We start from the raw sequence: 17,354 nt of genomic DNA, 5'->3' as shown, positions 1-17,354 counted from the left end.
CCTGCTCAGTGGAAAGTCTGCTTCTCCCTCTCCCACTCCCCCTGCTTGTTTCCCTCTCTCACTGTGTCTCTGTCAAATAAAATCGTTTAAAAAAAAAAAAAGAAGAAAAAACCACCTGTGAAAACATCTGTGCCAGGACAGCACACATGCTCCACAGGGTTTCCAGAAGAAACATAAAGGAATAGTTGGTTTTCCCCCTTTTCCACCTTCTTCCTCTAGCTCCCATCTCTAGGTAAGTCTGAACCACCGCCTGCAAGCTGGCTCTAGCATTAAAGGTAGAAAGCCCTTCCGTAAGAGCAAAGCCTCACCTGGGCGGCTCAGTGTTAGCCTCTGCCTTCAGCTCAGGTCATGATCTCAGGGTCCTGGCATCAAGCTCTCTGCTCAGTAGGGAGTCTGCTTCCCCCTCTCTCCGCCTGCCTCTCTTCCTACTTGTGATCTATCTCTCTCTGTCAAATACATAAAATCTTGAAGGGAAAAAAAAAAAAAAAAAGAGCGAAGCCTCTCCTAACTGCAGGATGTAAACCGTACGGAGAACATCAACCGAGTAGGAGAGGCAGGAAGCCTGGGAAACATGCTGGCAAGGTGGTTTTTTTTTTTTTTTTTTAAAGATTTTATTTATTTGACAGGGAGATCACAAGCAGGCAGAGAGGCAGGCAGAGAGAGAGAGGGACGCAGGCTCCCCACTGAGCAGAGAGCCCGACTCCGGGCTCCATCCCAGGATGCTGAGATCATAACCTGAGCCGAAGGCAGAGGCTTAACCCACTGAGCCACCCAGGCACCCCGCAAGGTTTCATTCTATCAAGTGTCCTGCATATGGTGGAAATTTAAAATTCTCTTTGGGGCGCCTGGATAGCTCAGTCAGTTAAGTGTCCAACCCCTGATTTCTGCTCAGGTCACGATCTCCAGGTCGTGAGATCAGGCCCTGCATTGAGCTCTGTGTTGGGTGTGGAACCAGCTTAAGATTCTCCCTCTGCCCCTCCCCATTCTAAAAATAGTAATTCAAATACCATTAAAAAAGAACTGGTTTTCCATCTTTTTCAAGCTTTTTCTCTTCTACTCTACTCCTAATTCCAGAAATCTCATCTGTAACCAAGGATTGCTTCAGATATGCTGAGTTTAAGATACCAGAGTTAACCAATAAAATGGCAAAAACACCGGGGGCCTGAGTGGCTCAGTGGGCTAAAACCTCTGCCTTCGGCTCAGGTCATGATCCCAGGGTCCTGGGATCAAGCCCTGTATCAGGCTCTCTGCTCAGCGGGGAGCCCGCTTCCTCCTCTCCCTCTCTGCCTGCCTACTTGTGATCTCTGTCAGATAAATAAAAAAAATATTTTTTAGGGACGCCTGGGTGGCTCAGTTGGTTAAGCAGCTGCCTTCGGCTCAGGTCATGATCCCAGCGTCCTGGGATCAAGTCCCACATCGGGCTCCTTGCTCTGCAGGGAGCCTGCTTCTCCCTCTGCCATTCTGTCTGCCTGTGCTTGTGCTCTCTCTCTCTCTCTCTCATAAATAAATAGAATTAAAAAAAATATTTTTTAAAAATAAAAAAAGTAAAATGGCAAAAACATGCCAACATCATAATACCCAATCTTTAAAGAATCAGAACTCATAAGAAAGGAACTTACTTTCCAAACTGATATACCATTTAAGAGAAGAAATTCAGATCTTGAGAACTGTATGCAATTAAACATTTTCTCAGCTTTGAACTGCTCTTCCAATAGAAGAGCAGCCTTGTGTTTGTGGCTGAAAGTTAGAGTTCTAGACTTAAGAACAAATCTCCAAAGATGACACACAAATGGCCAATAAGCACAGTATCATTTGTCATTAGGAGAATTATTTTTATTTTTTTTTTATTTGACAGACAGAGGTCACAAGTAGGCAGAGAGGCTGGCAGAGAGGAGGAAGCAGGCTCCCCATTGAGCAGAGCCCAATATGGGGCTTGATCCCAGGACTCTGGGATCATGACCTGAGCCGAAGGCAGAGGCTTTAACCCACTGAGCCACCCAGATGCCCCCGTCACTAGAATGTAAATCAAACCCATGAGATAACACCTTACACTTACTAGAATGACTATAATTTTTTTTGAAAAGGAAAATAATTGGGGTAAGGGAGGATGTGGAGAAATTGGAGCCCTTGTGCACTGCTGGGGGAGCATAAAATGGTGCAGCTGCTGTGGAGAAATTTGGCGGTTCCTCATGAAGTTAAACATAGAACTACCACAAGCCCCAGTATCTGCTCCCAGGTACGTATCCTAAAGAAGAGTAAGCAGGGATGCAAGCAGGGACTAACCCACGCTCACAGCAGCATTCTTCACAATAGTCAAAAGGTGAAAGTGACCCAAGTATCCGTCAGTGGATGAATGTATAAATAAAATGTGGTATATACATACAGTGGAATATTTAATCAGCTATTAAAAGAAATGAAATTTTGGTATATGTGACAAAATAGATGGAGCCTCGGGACGCCTGGGTGGCTCAGTCAGTTAAGGATCTGCCTTCCGCTCGGGTCACACTCCCAGGGTCCTGGGATGAAGTCCTGTGCTGGGCTCCCAGCTCTGCGGGGAGTCTGCTTCTTCTCCTTCTGCCCCTCCTCCCACTCGTTCTCTCAAATAAATAAATAAAATCTTCAAAAAGAAAAACCAGATGGACCTTCAAACACTATGCTAAATGAAATAAGACAAAGGACAAACACTGTATGATTCCACTTATAGAGGTACCTCATAGGCTTGTTCAGAGACAGGAAGTAGCACTGTGGTTACGGGGACAGGGGGAGGCACAGGGATGGGAAGTTATTGTTCAATGGGTACAGAACTGATGTTGGTGATAATGAGAAGTTTTGGATATACATAATTGTGATGATTATGCAATACTGGACTATATTTAAATGCCAGTGAACTCTACACTTACAAATGGTTAAAATGGGGGCGCCTGGGTGGCTCAGTGGGTTAAAGCCTCTGCCTTCAGCTCAGGTCAAGATCCCAGGGTCCTGGGATCAAGCCCCGCATCGGACTTTCTGCTCAGCCGGAAGCCTGCTTCCTCCTCTCTCTCTGCCTGCCTCTCTGCCTACTTGTGATCTCTGTCTGTCAAATAAATAAATTAATTTAAAAAAAATGGTTAAAATGATAAACAGTTATTTTATATATATCCTACCAAGCAGAAAAAAGATGAAACCACAATTCGTAATTAAATGCTTACTATGTGTATGGCATTGGGCCAAAAGAAAACTATGTGTTCGCCATAGCCACACGGCTTTGTTCTCCATCTCGCACAGATGTAGGAAAATGAGTAACAGCATCATGCCTTCTGTAAGGCCACATGTCATTTCCAATATTAACAGTAAAATGGCCTATTCTGAAATGCTAATCCATTTTCCAGGCTCAATCAGACCCCAAAATACACCCTTTATGAAGATTAGCTTCAGGGGACTTGGAACACATTAAAACCAGCATACATTTTATTTTCAAGCACACAGTAAACACCGAACTTTTCCAGGGCTACTATACCCTACATGAATTCTTCTTGTATAGAATTAGGTAGAATTGGAAGGAAGTTGTTTTTTGGTGAGGCTGCTGATTATCAAGAATCAAGACACAGGAGGGGCACCTGGGTGACTCAGTCAGTTGAGCGTCTCTTGATATCAGCTTGGGCCATGATCTCAGGGTCCTGGGATCGAGCTCCAAGTCGGGCTTCATGTTCAGCGTGGATTCGACTTGGGATTCTCTCTCTCCTTCTGCTCCTCACCCCATCCCCCCAACCCCGCTCTAAATAAATAAAAATCTTTATATAAAAAAAAACAACAATCAAGACACAGGAGCCTCAAAGGTAAAGAAAGTTTTACATCTGACATCTTCAAAACCAAAAAATCGCATATTTTACTTTCAAAGTAAAGGATATTTTATCTCAGCCTTCAATCCACACAGTATCTACTGTGAGACGATCCGTGTTAATTCTGCATAATTCTTCTCATACATAATTTACTTCAAGTGAGATGAGAGCCTAACTATAAAACATGCAATTTTCAACACAATTTGCATTATCTGAAGTATTCGAGGTTGAAAAGTAGAACTCTACAACTTGTCTTAAAAGAAAGAGCGAATTCCAGGAGTTTTTTATCGTTTGACTGACAGAACACACAAAACCAGGCAGAGAAACCCCCAAAGAAATGATGGTCACGTCTCACTGTTGTTTGCTCCGTGGTCCTTCATCTTCTAAGCATTTATTATATTTTCTTTTAAAGATATTAGACATTTATTTTGATCACAAATGCAATCCAACTGTGAATAAATAAATGGATTATCTTTTAATGTCTGCGCCCCACCCCTGCAATGTTCCCTTAAATAGAAAAAAGAGCTGAATGTCTCTTCAAAGCCTATTTGGCCGTAGCTGTCCCACCTGTGGTTTTAAAAACAGACTCTAACTTATCTTCTGAAATTCCTTCTTGAACTACAGCTCATTCTGTTAAAGAAATCCTGGGAAAGAAGTCCTACTGATATTGCCGATAGTCTCCAAAAGGTGAGGATGGTAACTGGGCTGAAGGCAGCTGAGAAGGGTCTTCAGCAAACTGAGGACCTGCAGTTAAGAAAGAAAAGAATCTGAAAAACCACCTGACTATTACACAATTAAAAAGAACAAGTCTCTGTAGAGAGCAAATCAATCAACTCAGTAAAAATAACATGCTACCTTAGAGCTGTCCTCTGAATTTCTACTGCCTAATTTTCATGAGAGTGCCTCCAAATGTGGTAAAACACAACAGCCTGGCTTCCCTTATGCTCCAGAATGAACAGCTCTCAACGGGTACGCCAGGAAAGTCCGATGGGTTAATTATAGCAAGAAGTGAATTCAAGTTTTTAAAGCAATTGCTGTGACAGACTGCTATAAAGATGGCAAAAATCTCACACGTCTTGACATATTTTTCAGTAGCTATTTAAAATTATTTTCACAAAGTTTAAGTACCTTAGTCATGTTTTAAGCGCAATCAGTAACGCGGTTTATACAACCAGTTAGAGAATGAGTTCCGAAATGGGAAGACATCCCCTAGTCTTCTGTAGAACAAAGTCTTGCAATATTTAGTTTTCAAAGGATGGGAGGGCCTGTGAACTGAGGGCAAAAACTGTTTTGTTTTCTTTAAGATTTATTTGAGAAAGAAAGAGCAAGCGTGAAGGGTGTGAGTTGGGGAGGTGGGGGGCGGAAGAGGCAAAGGGAGAGGGAGAGAGAAATGTAAGCCTGAGCTGGGCACGCAGATGGACAAGGCTCAATATTACAACCCTGAGATCAAGACCAGAGCCAAAACCAAAGTCAGATGCTTAACAGGATGAGCCACCCAATACACCCCCCAAAAAACGCGGTTCTAAAAAAAAAAAGACTTTTACGGGCATAATCACAATTATTTTCCTCAGGGAAACTAAAGCAGACTAAAACATAACTGTACAGAAGAGAGAAAGAGGGCAGTGGTAAAATTCCCTGAAGCTTTCCAATGCTTCAATCCAATGATACATTTTTTCCCCACTATAAAAGCATTATCTGTTCATTTCAGAAAACTAGAGAAACAGATAAACCAAAGATAACCATTATTACTTATAGTTTTACTTCATTTTTTCCCACTGTTTTTAAAACTTTTTCATATCAGTTAATTCGAAAAATATGATTAACTCTTCAAAGATTTCCCAACACAGCTTTTCAGAAACGCATCTCCTATCTCAAATAAAATACAGCTCTTTTAAGGATTTCCTCTGAGGAAAAAAGGCTAAAGCAAAGTAACCTAGACTAATTTTTATAACACAATGTAACTTGGGACGCCTGGCTGGCTCAGTCAGTAGAGCATGAGACTCTTGATCTGAGTCATGAGTTTGAGCCCCCAGGGTGAAGAACCTACTTAAAAAACAAAAAAGAAAGACAACATAACTGACGTTTTTGTTACATGTTTCTGAATTTCTGAAAAAAAGTAAACTTTTCTGATGTTTTATGTGAAGCCTTTCACACCAGAGTGATAAAAAACAAACTAAGAAGCAAAATTTGAATGTGTCCATCATAACAGATTAACTCAGAAGTAATGATTAAAAAGCAGGAACAGGAGGTAAGAGGATCTAGGAGGTCCCTAGAACATCCCTGGCATCTACTGAGCAGTGTTTACCAACGGTGCCGAAGAGACACTGAATCCCTTGCTAGGCACCTCAGGGAAATCAAATCAAACTGGGAACTATGATCTATTCCTAACTCTATGCTGAATCTTTTCCAGGCTCCAAAAATAATTTTCAACATGTGTCACTATTCTGTATATTTCCTTCCCCAAATGCCAGGTCAAATTTTTCCTACTAAAACCCTCATGATTATCTTTATTCTTCCTTCCAGTGTCAAGGAACATTGGCCCTTTACAGACAACTGAAGTTTTCTGCGGTTATCAGAAGGTACACAATTTAACAGCTGAGCAAATACCAAGTGACCATGTAATGATCACTCAGCCCATGATTTAACTTTTCCCTATATATCAGATAAAATGAACAATCAGCATCAAATTATTTTCCCAATCTCTCAAAAAAATTTCCCCTGCCAACCGTTAAGTGACCCTCCCAAACACAGCTAATTTCTACCGCTCTATTTCATCCTCTTCAAAGCAAGCAGAACAATCAAGTCTCATTTATCTGTTAACATGTTGGCTGGTCTCCTCCCACCTGAATGTAAGTGCTTGGTTCCCACTACATCCCAGCATCTAGAACAGTGCCTGGCACATACATACATGTACAGTAAGAGGTTGTAGATGGACTACCATTACTGTCACACATCTGCAAGGACCTTTCTTCAAACACCTCTAAAATGACTGGCAATTTCTTAGAAATATGTACACAAGCACTGACAAAACCTGAGAACTATAAGAAGGATCAACAGCAAACCATCTAACCAAAGCATTTTGGTTACTGTGGTTAAACACAATAACCACAGCCACATCTACCATTTCAAATAGAACCAAGGCCTATTATCATAATCCTCATGAACAATGGCAAATGTAGAAATCACAAACTACCATATTTTAGAAGACAGGTTCGCTCTAAGTATCAAGAGGCCATTCCAGCATCTGAGCTATGGTAGTAAGCAGGAAGAAGACTCACCATTGGGAAACTGGGCAGAGGCAAATCTTGTCAACAAGATACCAGCTCCTTCAATTAAAGCTAGGAGAATGCCACCCATTGCTGCTGACCCAACCATGGCCACTGGTCCATCTGGATACATTAATAACAAAGAGATTACTTTAATAGAAAACTAGTTTAATATAAGACTCAGTAAAGGAAAGAGCTGTCCGTAGAGTTCATGCTACCCTCATTCCCAACCCTCCTTTCTCACTGGCTAAAAACCAGGTGTCAACAAACTAAGGTCCCATAGGTCAAATCCAGTTCATTGCCTGTTTACATAAAGTTTTATTGGCACAGTCATGCTCATTGATTTATATATCATCCATGGCTGTTTTCATGTTATTATCATAGAGCTAAGCATCTGTTGGCAAAGACCTCACAGCCCTACAAAGTCTAAAATATTTACCATCTGGCTCTTTACAGAAAAAGTTTACTGATCCTTGCCTAAACCACTACACCCCCACCCCCAAATTCTGTATTTGCTTTCTGACCCAAAGATCCAGAAGATGGTTCTAAGCTCCTCATTCATAACAATACTATGTGGCAGGTATGATTATTAACTCCAGAATACCAATGAGGAAACTATGGTTGTCACAAAAAGTTTGGCAAAATGCCCAGTCACACGTTACTAAATGGCAGAACTGGAACTTGAACTGCTCTTAACCACTGCATAGGTTAGAACCCCATGCTCTTATTCTTAAATGTTCCAAATAAATACTCTTAATTTTCTTCCCCCAAATTGCCATATACATTCATGCTATGCTAAGTTAAGCAATGCTTTTTGATTTATTAGAGATCACTAAATTAAGACAGATAAGGTTTTCCAAAAAGTCTGGCTTTTACGAGTGTGTCTGTAATGACGGCTTACTTTTCCTTCTTTTTTAGATAATGATTGCTTACTTCTTGCTGCCAGTATGGCTCCTGTTAAGGCACCGCTTGTGATGGAGTTCCAGGGATCTTCTTTCCCCCTGACTTGAACCATACTGCAGTCAATCATGGAAAATAAACCTCCCCAAACTGCAAAGCTACCTGTTTTATTTAAAAACAAAAGAAATTTCATTTTTTAATCTTATATTTAAAATATTACAGTCGAAAATAACTTTAAATAACAACACTATATTCTTAAAAATTCTCACACTCCAAACAAATATGCAAACACAAGCTTGGCTAAGCACTGAACCAACAGTCCCAGTACTTATCTTTTCAACAAAGCGTGGGTTGTATGGTATCAGCTTGAAAATTAGCAGTGGCCCAAAGCCTAAAAGAAATAAGCCAAGCCTAGAAGAGTCAGGCTAAACACATTCAAATTTTCCTTTCAGAACCAAGTATCTCTGTTTAAAAAGCAATAAACACAACAAAGCCACCCTGCTTCTTCCTTCTTTCTCCTTTTATAGCTCTATCTTACCTCTATTTTTTCTTTTCTTCAGTAAGTATCACTGAGCATATATAATACTCTATAAAAAAAAATCACCAACAGAGATACAAAAGAACTCCAGCTATCCTGGAATGTATTAGAGGTGTAGGCCAATACATGCTAAAGTGGCTAATGGATGATACAAATAGTTAGAATTATGGAACATCAAGGGGAGAGAAATTACCTATCCTCTCTCCTTTCTATCCTTTATTCCTCGAGCATGAAACTAAAAACCACACCAAATCAAATTACTTGGCACTTAAACTCTTCCTAAACGCAGTTAACAATTTTGTCAAATAAAAAACAAATACCCACACATACACATATACAAGTACACAAAAAACTTTAGACAACACAAAGATTTTAACTGTCAGCATCTCTGGGTGACGTGACACATGACTTCATTTCTTCATGCCTGCCCAACATCCTAATTCTCTATCATGAGTGCACATGACTTGCACTGTATAAAGAGTGGTTATATTTATTATGATTAAAGAAGAAAAACTGCCCAAAAGGGACCTAGTCAATTTATTTTTCACCCTCTGAAATCTCAAAATAGTAGGGATATGTTAGTAAGGGCAACACACTGGGTTCCTCCAAATGTCAGAACCATATCGTCACCAAAATCCTTTTTCGGTTTTCACATTATCCATTAAATCTAGTAGATAACCAGTTTCAGTTTACATAAGCCCTCATTTCTGGTCCAATACTAGATACCACATACTACATAAAAATAAACTAATAAACTAGTTCTTTCCTCTTACTCAGTAATTCTACGTCCTGGGAGAGATCTGATGCCTCGGTATATTAGAATTACCTCACTAAATTCCTCAAACAAGGCTCTCCCAATCCCTCACAAGAGTCTGAAACCTGCCCATCCTCCAAAAATAATTGCTAGAATAAGCTATGGTTAACTGATGAGAATAAGACTGAGTGCAAGCAGGGTGAAAAGGCTGTCTACCAGAAGGCTGGCCCAGTGTGAGGAGCCAGAGCCAAAGCAGAAAAAGGTAGGGTCCTCAGCCTGGCATGGAGTTGCATGTATCCATGTGGAAGGGCGGCCTGGTGTGGGGTGCCACCGCCCCGGCAGGACAAAGATGGAGGTATTCATATAAAAAGGGAGAAAGTAGAATAAACCTTATGCGGCTGGATTGGAACTGAGGTCCTGGTGTCAAGTCATGACTTTCAACATGTATGTACAAATGCAGATATATATTGGGTATATATATTTGTGCTGTGTGTGTTTACATATATACATATACACTCCCAAGTTCTATTACAAAGAAGCCTGGGAACAGCAACCCCCCAATAAGCAATGATACACTTCGTACCCAGATTTTGGCTTCTAAACACCATCCTCAACTAAAAGGAACCCGAGCTTTGTGGCGGAATGGCTGACTCTATGGCTAGGGGAGGGAAAATACAAGACAAGCCTGGGGTATCTTGTTCCAAAATGTAAAAGATTCTTGACGAGTAACAGGATGTGTCAAAAGCCCCCATGAAATTTCCTCTATGAAAATATAAGTCTTGGGGCGCCTGGGTGGCTCAGTGGGTTAAAGCCTCTGCTTTCAGCTCAGGTCATGATCCCAGAGTCCTGGGATCGAGCCCCGCATCGGGCTCTCTGCTCAGTAGAGCCTACTTCCTCCTCTCTCTGCCTGCCTCTCTGCCTACTTGTGTCAAATACATAAATAAAATATTTAAAAAAAAGAAAAAGAAAATATAAGTCTCTTCAGGACACAACTGTGATTTTTCCATGTTGCTTGTCCCCTGGATTTTGACTAGAAAAATTCAGTAGAGCACCTGGGTGGCTCAGTGGGTTGAGCCTCTGCCTTTGGCTCAGGTCATGATCTCGGGGTCCTGGGATCGAGCCCCAAGTTGGTCTCTCTGCTCGGCGGGGAACCTGCTACTCTTCTCTCTCTGCCTGCCTCTCTGCCTACTTGTGAGCTCTCTCTGTCAAATAAATAAATAAAATCTTGGAAAAAAAAAAAAAAGAAAAGAAAAACTCAGTAAATGCTCACTGAATTAAATTGAAAATGTCACCCCAGCATTTTTTTTTTTTTTAAGATTTTATTTATTTTACAGAGAGTGATCACAAGTAGGCAGAGAGGCAGGGAGGCAGGGCAGGGGCAGGGAGCAGGCTCCCTACTAAACAGAGAGCCTATGCGAGGCTCGATCCCCTGAGATCATGACTTGAGCTGAAGGCAGAGGCTTAACCCACTGAGCCACCCAAGCGCCCATGTCATCCCAGCATTTTTAAAAAGCAAAACACCATAAAGATTTCTCAATAGTTTCCTTAAAAAAAAAAAAAAAAAAGCCAATCTCGGGGATCTGAAATAAACAATCCCAATTCACTCATACCACAACTTAGTCTTTTTCTATTTCACTGTTAAATTTTAAAAAGTTTTAGAGTCACAGAAAAGTTGTGAAAACAGCACAGAACTCCCATATATCCCACATTCAGTTTCCCCAATTTCTAACATCTTACATTTCCATGGTGCATCTGCACAATTAATGACCCAATATCAACACAATGTTAAGTCCACATTTAACTCAGATTTCTTTATTTTTTATGTCCTTCTGTTCCAGGATCCCACATTACATTTAGTGGTCATGCCTCCTTAAGTTCCCTCTTGGCTGTAACCTTACCTGATTGTTTTTTTATCCATTGAAAAAGCATAATATGATAAAAGCAGCCTCTTAAAACAAAACCTGTATGACTTCTGCATATATTGGGAGTTCAGGGTTGGTGTGTGCTTTAATACTACTTACCCTTCTTGACAACATAAGTAACCATTAAAGCAAAGGAAAATCAGTCACTATTTACTTTCCAGAGGGTATCATTTTACAGAGAAAAGAAAAGGAAAAAGATATATCATCACTTCAGCCTCAATTTCCTCATCTGGAAAATGGGGATAATTATACTTACCTCTTGTGGTGTTGTGAGGATTAAAATAATGCTATAAAACCCGTAGGAGAGTGCTTAGCACACAGCAAGCACCCGATAAATGGCAGCTCTTAGCCAGTCTTTCCAAAGAAAAATATGCTAAAAACAAAGACAGGACTATTTCTTCTGTCACACAAAATTACTTAGGAATGACTAAAAGTATTTAAGTCTTTTTCACGTGTTCCACATGGTCTCCTCAACCTGACTCTATCTTTGTAAATGAATACAGCCTCCAAGCTTTTATTTATTTATTTATTAGAGAGAGAGAGAGAGAGAGAGAGAGAGAGCATGAGATGGGGAAGGCTCTGAGGGAGAAGGAGACTTCCCCCTCAGCAGGGAGCGGGATGTGGGGCTCATTCCTGGGACTCCAGGATCATGACCTGAGATGAAGGCAGATGCTTCACTGACTGAGCCACCCAAGTGCCCCGCTCCAGCTTTTTTATCATCTCTCTTCTCCCAACTTCTGAATAACCAAGTTTAAAAAGGGTAATGAATTATTTTCACATTCTGCATTGACCTCTGCATGACATCCAAAACCTAACCTTGGAGAGGAGCCGGAGCAGCATCATCCCTCTCTCTCTCATGACACCCAATCATTCCGATCACATTCTCTTCTGCTTTCTATTACTCCAGAAGCTATCACTCCTGACTCACAAACCTAAGCTTTACACACATAGTCTTCCTTTTGGATAAGAGGAAAAAAACCAAAAATACCAAAACTAAAATACCACTGATCATTCGAAGGACAGAGACAAAATTTTCCAATGAATGGATGCAGCAATTCCAGTTAATTTTCTGAATAAACCGTAAATCCAGAAGAACTTACAGAGACAGTAATTCCTAATAAGCTGTAAGGCTGAACTAAGCTTCATCTTCAACCGAACAAGAAAAGATACTGTGAAGTACAAATGGAAAATTCTGCTTACCTCCCAACTGCGGAGCCCTGGTTTTAATAGCCGTCAAACTCCCTCGTAGTCTGTGGTTTACGCCCTATAAAGAAGCAACCAAAAATACAGCAGAAGTACAATACATTTCGAGCCCACCGACAGGGCCACCAGTGATATTAGCAAATCCAGATTTTAAGTGATGATAAAATAAGACCAATCACCTACTTACCACTGGAGAATTTCGAAAACCTTTTATTGCCTGAAAGACACCACCGCCTATGGTACCCATCGTAAAGGCCCCACCGCAATCATCGACAATTCGCCAAGGGCTAAGAACAGGGGGAAAAAAAAAGATGATTGTATTTCTCCTTCATAAACCGTAAAAGCTTTCTTTCCTAACACAGTAAGGGATGCAACAGATTCCAATGCAGGGCCCACCACAACCAGTAAAATAAACATTTAGACAAAAGAATGCTGAACATATCTGCATCTATTCAGCTCCAAGCCATAGGGAATGGTACCGGCTTTAACCCCCTGTTAGCAGTGCTTCATTCTCGTTTAATAATCAGCACATCTATGAACAGCTGGGCACTGAGCAACAGTGACTCAACAACTATGTAGAAATTACATCATATTCAATGCTGATCCAATCTCTGAGGGATCGAAGTAAGCTCTCCAGCTGCAGTAGAAGTTAGAGTTGAGACCCCCCAAAATGAATATTCAACAGGGGCAGAGGGAAACCAATTTAAACAGTTTTTAAAGTTTGAAATTCTTTCTGGGTTCACTGAGTCGCATTAGCACTTGGAACTTTGGCCTGTATTACGTCCACTTAACAAACCAGAATACTCTCATCTCCAGTATTTAGAGGTTATATTTGTAAACCCAGTTTCCAAATGCAGTGACCTAACTTATGCAACACGATGAAACCTGAATAATGTAATCAGAACTACTATTCTAGGGATCTGGCTTATAAAAATGTCTGTGAATGGTTAAATTCAGTTTTAAAAAAAAAATTTTATTTATTTGTCAGAGGGAAGGAAAGAACAAGCAGGAAGAGCAGCAGACAGAGGGAGAAGCAGGCTCCCAGCTGAGCAAGGAGCCCGCTGTGGAACTTGACCTGAGGTGATCTGAGCCAAAGGCAGATGCTTAACCAACTGAGCCACTCAGATGTCCCTGGTTAAATTCATTTTAGGGGCACCTGGGTGGCTCAGAGGGTTAAAGCCTCTGCCTTTGGCTCAGGTCGTGATCCCACGGTCCTGGGGTCGAGCCCCACATCAGGCTCTCTGCTCAGCGGGGAGCCTGCTTCCTCCTCTCTCTCTGCCTGCCTCTCTGCCTACTTGTGATCTGTCAAATAAATAAAACTTTAAAAAAAAATTTCATTTTAGACTCACTGTAAATAAAAGCAATTTCTTTGATCTAGTCTTAAGGGTCAAATGCTACATAATGAACCTATGGGCAATCGCCTTTGCTCAAGTAAACTTGTGAATTGAGAGTAGTTGCTCCCGGAGAATTTGAATGAGTAATTTATGCCTTTGGTGGAATACAAAACCTTGCAGTCAAAACATCATATTCTTTTTCAAGTATAATACAAATCAGGACCTTGTACAGAATGACTCTCATGCAGGACATACTCCAACTGTCAGCAGGATGCTTCCGGCCTTGCTAACCAAGGCTTGCTTTTGTGATCCTAAAAGCAAAATCAGCGGGGCGCCTGGGTGGCTCAGTGGGTTAAAGCCTCTGCCTTCGGCTCAGGTCATGATCCCAGGGTCCTGGGATCGAGCCCTGCATCGGGCTCTCTGCTCAGCAGGAAGCCTGCTTCTCCCTCTCTCTCTCTCTGCCTGCCTCTCTGCCTACTTGTGATCTCTGTCTGTCAAATAAATAAATAAAATCTTTAAAAAAAAAAAAAAAGCAAAATCAGCAACACCTGGGAGTTTGTCAGATGTGCAGACTCTCAAAACTTTACTCAGGACCTACTGAATCAGAGTCTACAGTTCAACATGATCCCAGTTGACCTGGTTTCACTTTAATAGTTTAAGAAAGCAGTGCTTCAAACTAAAAAGGATTAGGAGATTGTGTTAAAATGGTAGAAAGACTAATAGGAAGTATAGAGAAAAGACAAAGGAGAATGAATTAGTGGCTCCCTCAGAGTGGTACGCCAGTAACTTTAAAAAGAACTAGTCCAAATGATCATATTAGTTGAGGATTAAAAAAATCAGTAAAGAACAGCAGGGTTCAGATCAGAGAGCAGCCAGAGTATTCCAGGAGAGATATATAAAACAAAGGCAAGATGGAAATAGTTTCTGAACTCTGGCTAAATCAAAATATTCCTACAGAGAAGTGATGGGCTACACAGAAGGAAAGTTGAAGCCAGACTCTAAAATAATGGAAATACTAGACAAATGCAGGGGACAGAGAAAAAGTAACATAACATGATTAAGTTATCATTTGCTAAGTATCAACTATGTTTTAGATGTCTTCGATGCAAATAAGACCTATGATTTTCAAGAAAGGTTATTCTCCAATAGAATTTCTAAGCTTTTAACTTCGTGAAGAAGAGTATTCCTGTCTCCTCTCCATTTTATGGTGAATGGGGGCTCAGACAGAGATTAAGTAATCTGCCCAAGAACATATAGGTTGTAACCAGTACAATTCAAATACAAAAGCTAGGACTCCAAAGCTCCGAATCCTTTCCATTATATCACAGGGACTATAGGTTTTCGAAAAGAAACATATGGTAAAATGAAGGATTTAGGATAATTAAGTTCATATGATGTGTTAAAGTGGGCTGTATTAATGGGATTGTATTAATGGGATGTATTAATGAGGGCAATTAAGAAGCTGTTGCAAAAGGCGTTAAGGATGCCACATAAGATTATGATAATAGGCATGGAAAGGCAGAGTTATGAAAGAATTCAGACAGCATATGGTGTATATGTTTGGAGGTGGGGTGGTGTGGAGGGAGGAAGAAGATTCTTATAGTTTGAGGTTGGAGGATTTGAGAAAATGCTCTTACCAAACAGGGTAATACTGAAGATCAAAAGCAGGTCTGACTACAAAACCAACTAGACAACTGATTGTATTGCTTCAGGACATATGCACTAAGAGAAAACAAAGGGACCACCTCATCAAGTAGTAGATAAAAACTCATTATTCTTATATCTTTAATTCAACAAAGTTAAAAAAAATTACCCTCCTGCCAGCCTGTGTCATTATACTACACCCAACAGCAGCTGATTAACAGTCTACAATGTGCTGAATTCTGCACACTTTAGAAAGGGGGATAATTACATTTGATAATTTTAAAGAGCTGGGAGGTCCTGAAACATGCCCCGTATCCCATTTGAGTGACCTTAAAAAAAAAAAAAAAAAAAAAAGGGCACAAAGCAGGTAACATGGCTACTGCTGGCAAGGTAAAAATATAAAATCGTAGGCATTTTCACAAGTTGAGGAGGACACTGGCTTTTGTTCTAACCCAATAAACAGGTGATTAACGCAGTAACGAGATCTGATTTCCCTCTTAACACCCCCAGAAGCCTTAAATTTAGGCAATCTGAGACCTGACAGCAATTAACCTGTTTTATAACTATGTATGTGCCTGATTTATTCATGCTTTACTCTCTGAACCTGTAGTGGTGCGCACAGAGACCTCACTCAAATACTGAATACATGAATTTCTGTTCATGGTTTCTCAAAGAACACATGCTACTATCTCTATTTTCCAGATAATCCCTGTCTCCCTTGTCCCTTAAGGCAAAATTCAAAGGGTGAAAACGAGGCTCCTGTCTACAGGAGCTTACCCAGGCCCTTTAGGTAAAAATCTCTGTTCCATACACTTGAAAATGCTTCGCCCTGCGGACACAGGTCACGATACAAATAATGCCTTAAGAATGGCATCCCTTTCAGCGGCCTCCTGCCCATTCCTCAACACAGGAACTGAGCAAAGCGAGACATGGGGACGCGTCCAAGGTCACCTCAGCAGACAGAGGGGATTTATTACGGACCCCGCCCAAGATCGACTACACCCCGGGTTGGGAGCTGGTTCCGAGGCTCCGTCAAGCCTAAGCGTGGGCCTCCTCATCCAATGCAAGGTCATCCGGGTGCCGGGTTGTTGCAGGCGAGGCTGCCACACGCGGCCGGGGGAGTACAGGGCTGAGAAGCCGGCTGGCTGCTCTAGACGGCGCTGCCTACGTTGATCAAACCCAGGTCAACAAGCCCGCGACTGAGTTCAATTTGCACCTCCGGGCACTGGACAAGAGAGGGACGAGGACCGTGGGCAGAGGGGCAGGAGGAAAGCAGTAACAGCGGTAAAGCTCACCAAGGTTCTCGCGCGTACTCCTCCATCTTGACTCCACCTGCGCGAGTGATGCCGGGCAACTTGGGTGGAGCCTGACCCTAGAGGCGGAAGTGATCTCGAGAGGAGGGCGTTAAGGTCTATGTGGATTGGTTCACCTTTTCCTCCCACAACCAATGGGAGCCTGGACTTCAGGGCAGCGTGGGGGCGGGGCAGAGGCGCTGCGTAGCAGCCGTGGCCCCGCCCAGGTCCTCGAAGGCTGCAAGTCTGGGCTGCGTGGACTGGTAGCTTCTCAATCGCGAGGAGTTCAAGTTACACCGTTACTGAAGGTTCCGTGGACGAGATAAACCTGGTCTTATTCCGCTAGGGTTCACCAAATTTCCTAAATACATTTCTTTGTTTGTTTGTTTTTAAGTACCTTGGCTGCTACTTGGGAATCAATGTTAGCTAAATCGCGATGGTTTGTGAAACTCAACCAACTGTAAGGAGCAGGAGCAGGGTTAGGACCGACAGTGTCATAGTCCTTATAATTACAGCGCTTGGAATGTGATAGATGTTCCATAAATGCTTTTGAAGTGAACTTACCTGGGCCATCTTGAGTGTTGTGACCAATTTGGGGCCCTCAAATGAAGGGACAACAGAACCACCCTCCAAAAGATCACCAGATGTGAGGGGTGTTTAGCTCAAAAAAGAGGAGACCAAAA

At 41.6% G+C, this 17,354-nt stretch overlaps 1 protein-coding gene across 2 annotated transcripts; it reads right to left on the bottom strand.

Annotated features, from left to right (window-relative positions):
* Positions 1-3,809: 3,809 nt before the first annotated feature.
* TIMM17A (translocase of inner mitochondrial membrane 17A) lies at positions 3,810-16,759 on the bottom strand. 2 transcript variants are annotated; one of them, XM_032878251.1, is made up of 6 exons: positions 16,675-16,759; positions 12,589-12,688; positions 12,399-12,462; positions 8,018-8,146; positions 7,097-7,207; positions 3,810-4,562 (listed from the first exon to the last, which is right to left on the bottom strand). In XM_032878251.1, exons 1-6 carry the CDS (start codon positions 16,698-16,700, stop codon positions 4,477-4,479), a joined length of 516 nt encoding a protein of 171 aa, XP_032734142.1. In that variant the 5' UTR covers positions 16,701-16,759; the 3' UTR covers positions 3,810-4,476. The 2 variants fall into 2 exon arrangements, with proteins under 2 accessions (XP_032734142.1, XP_032734143.1); XM_032878252.1 differs by lacking the exons at positions 7,097-7,207; positions 8,018-8,146.
* Between the last annotated feature and the right edge of the window lie 595 nt (positions 16,760-17,354).

This window comes from Lontra canadensis, unplaced genomic scaffold (assembly GCF_010015895.1).
Source record: "Lontra canadensis isolate GAN:19392208 unplaced genomic scaffold, GSC_riverotter_1.0 scaffold63, whole genome shotgun sequence".
NCBI lineage: Eukaryota > Metazoa > Chordata > Mammalia > Carnivora > Mustelidae > Lontra > Lontra canadensis.
Note: the sequence above shows the minus strand (reverse complement) of the source record. Positions and strands in the feature narration are given on the sequence as shown.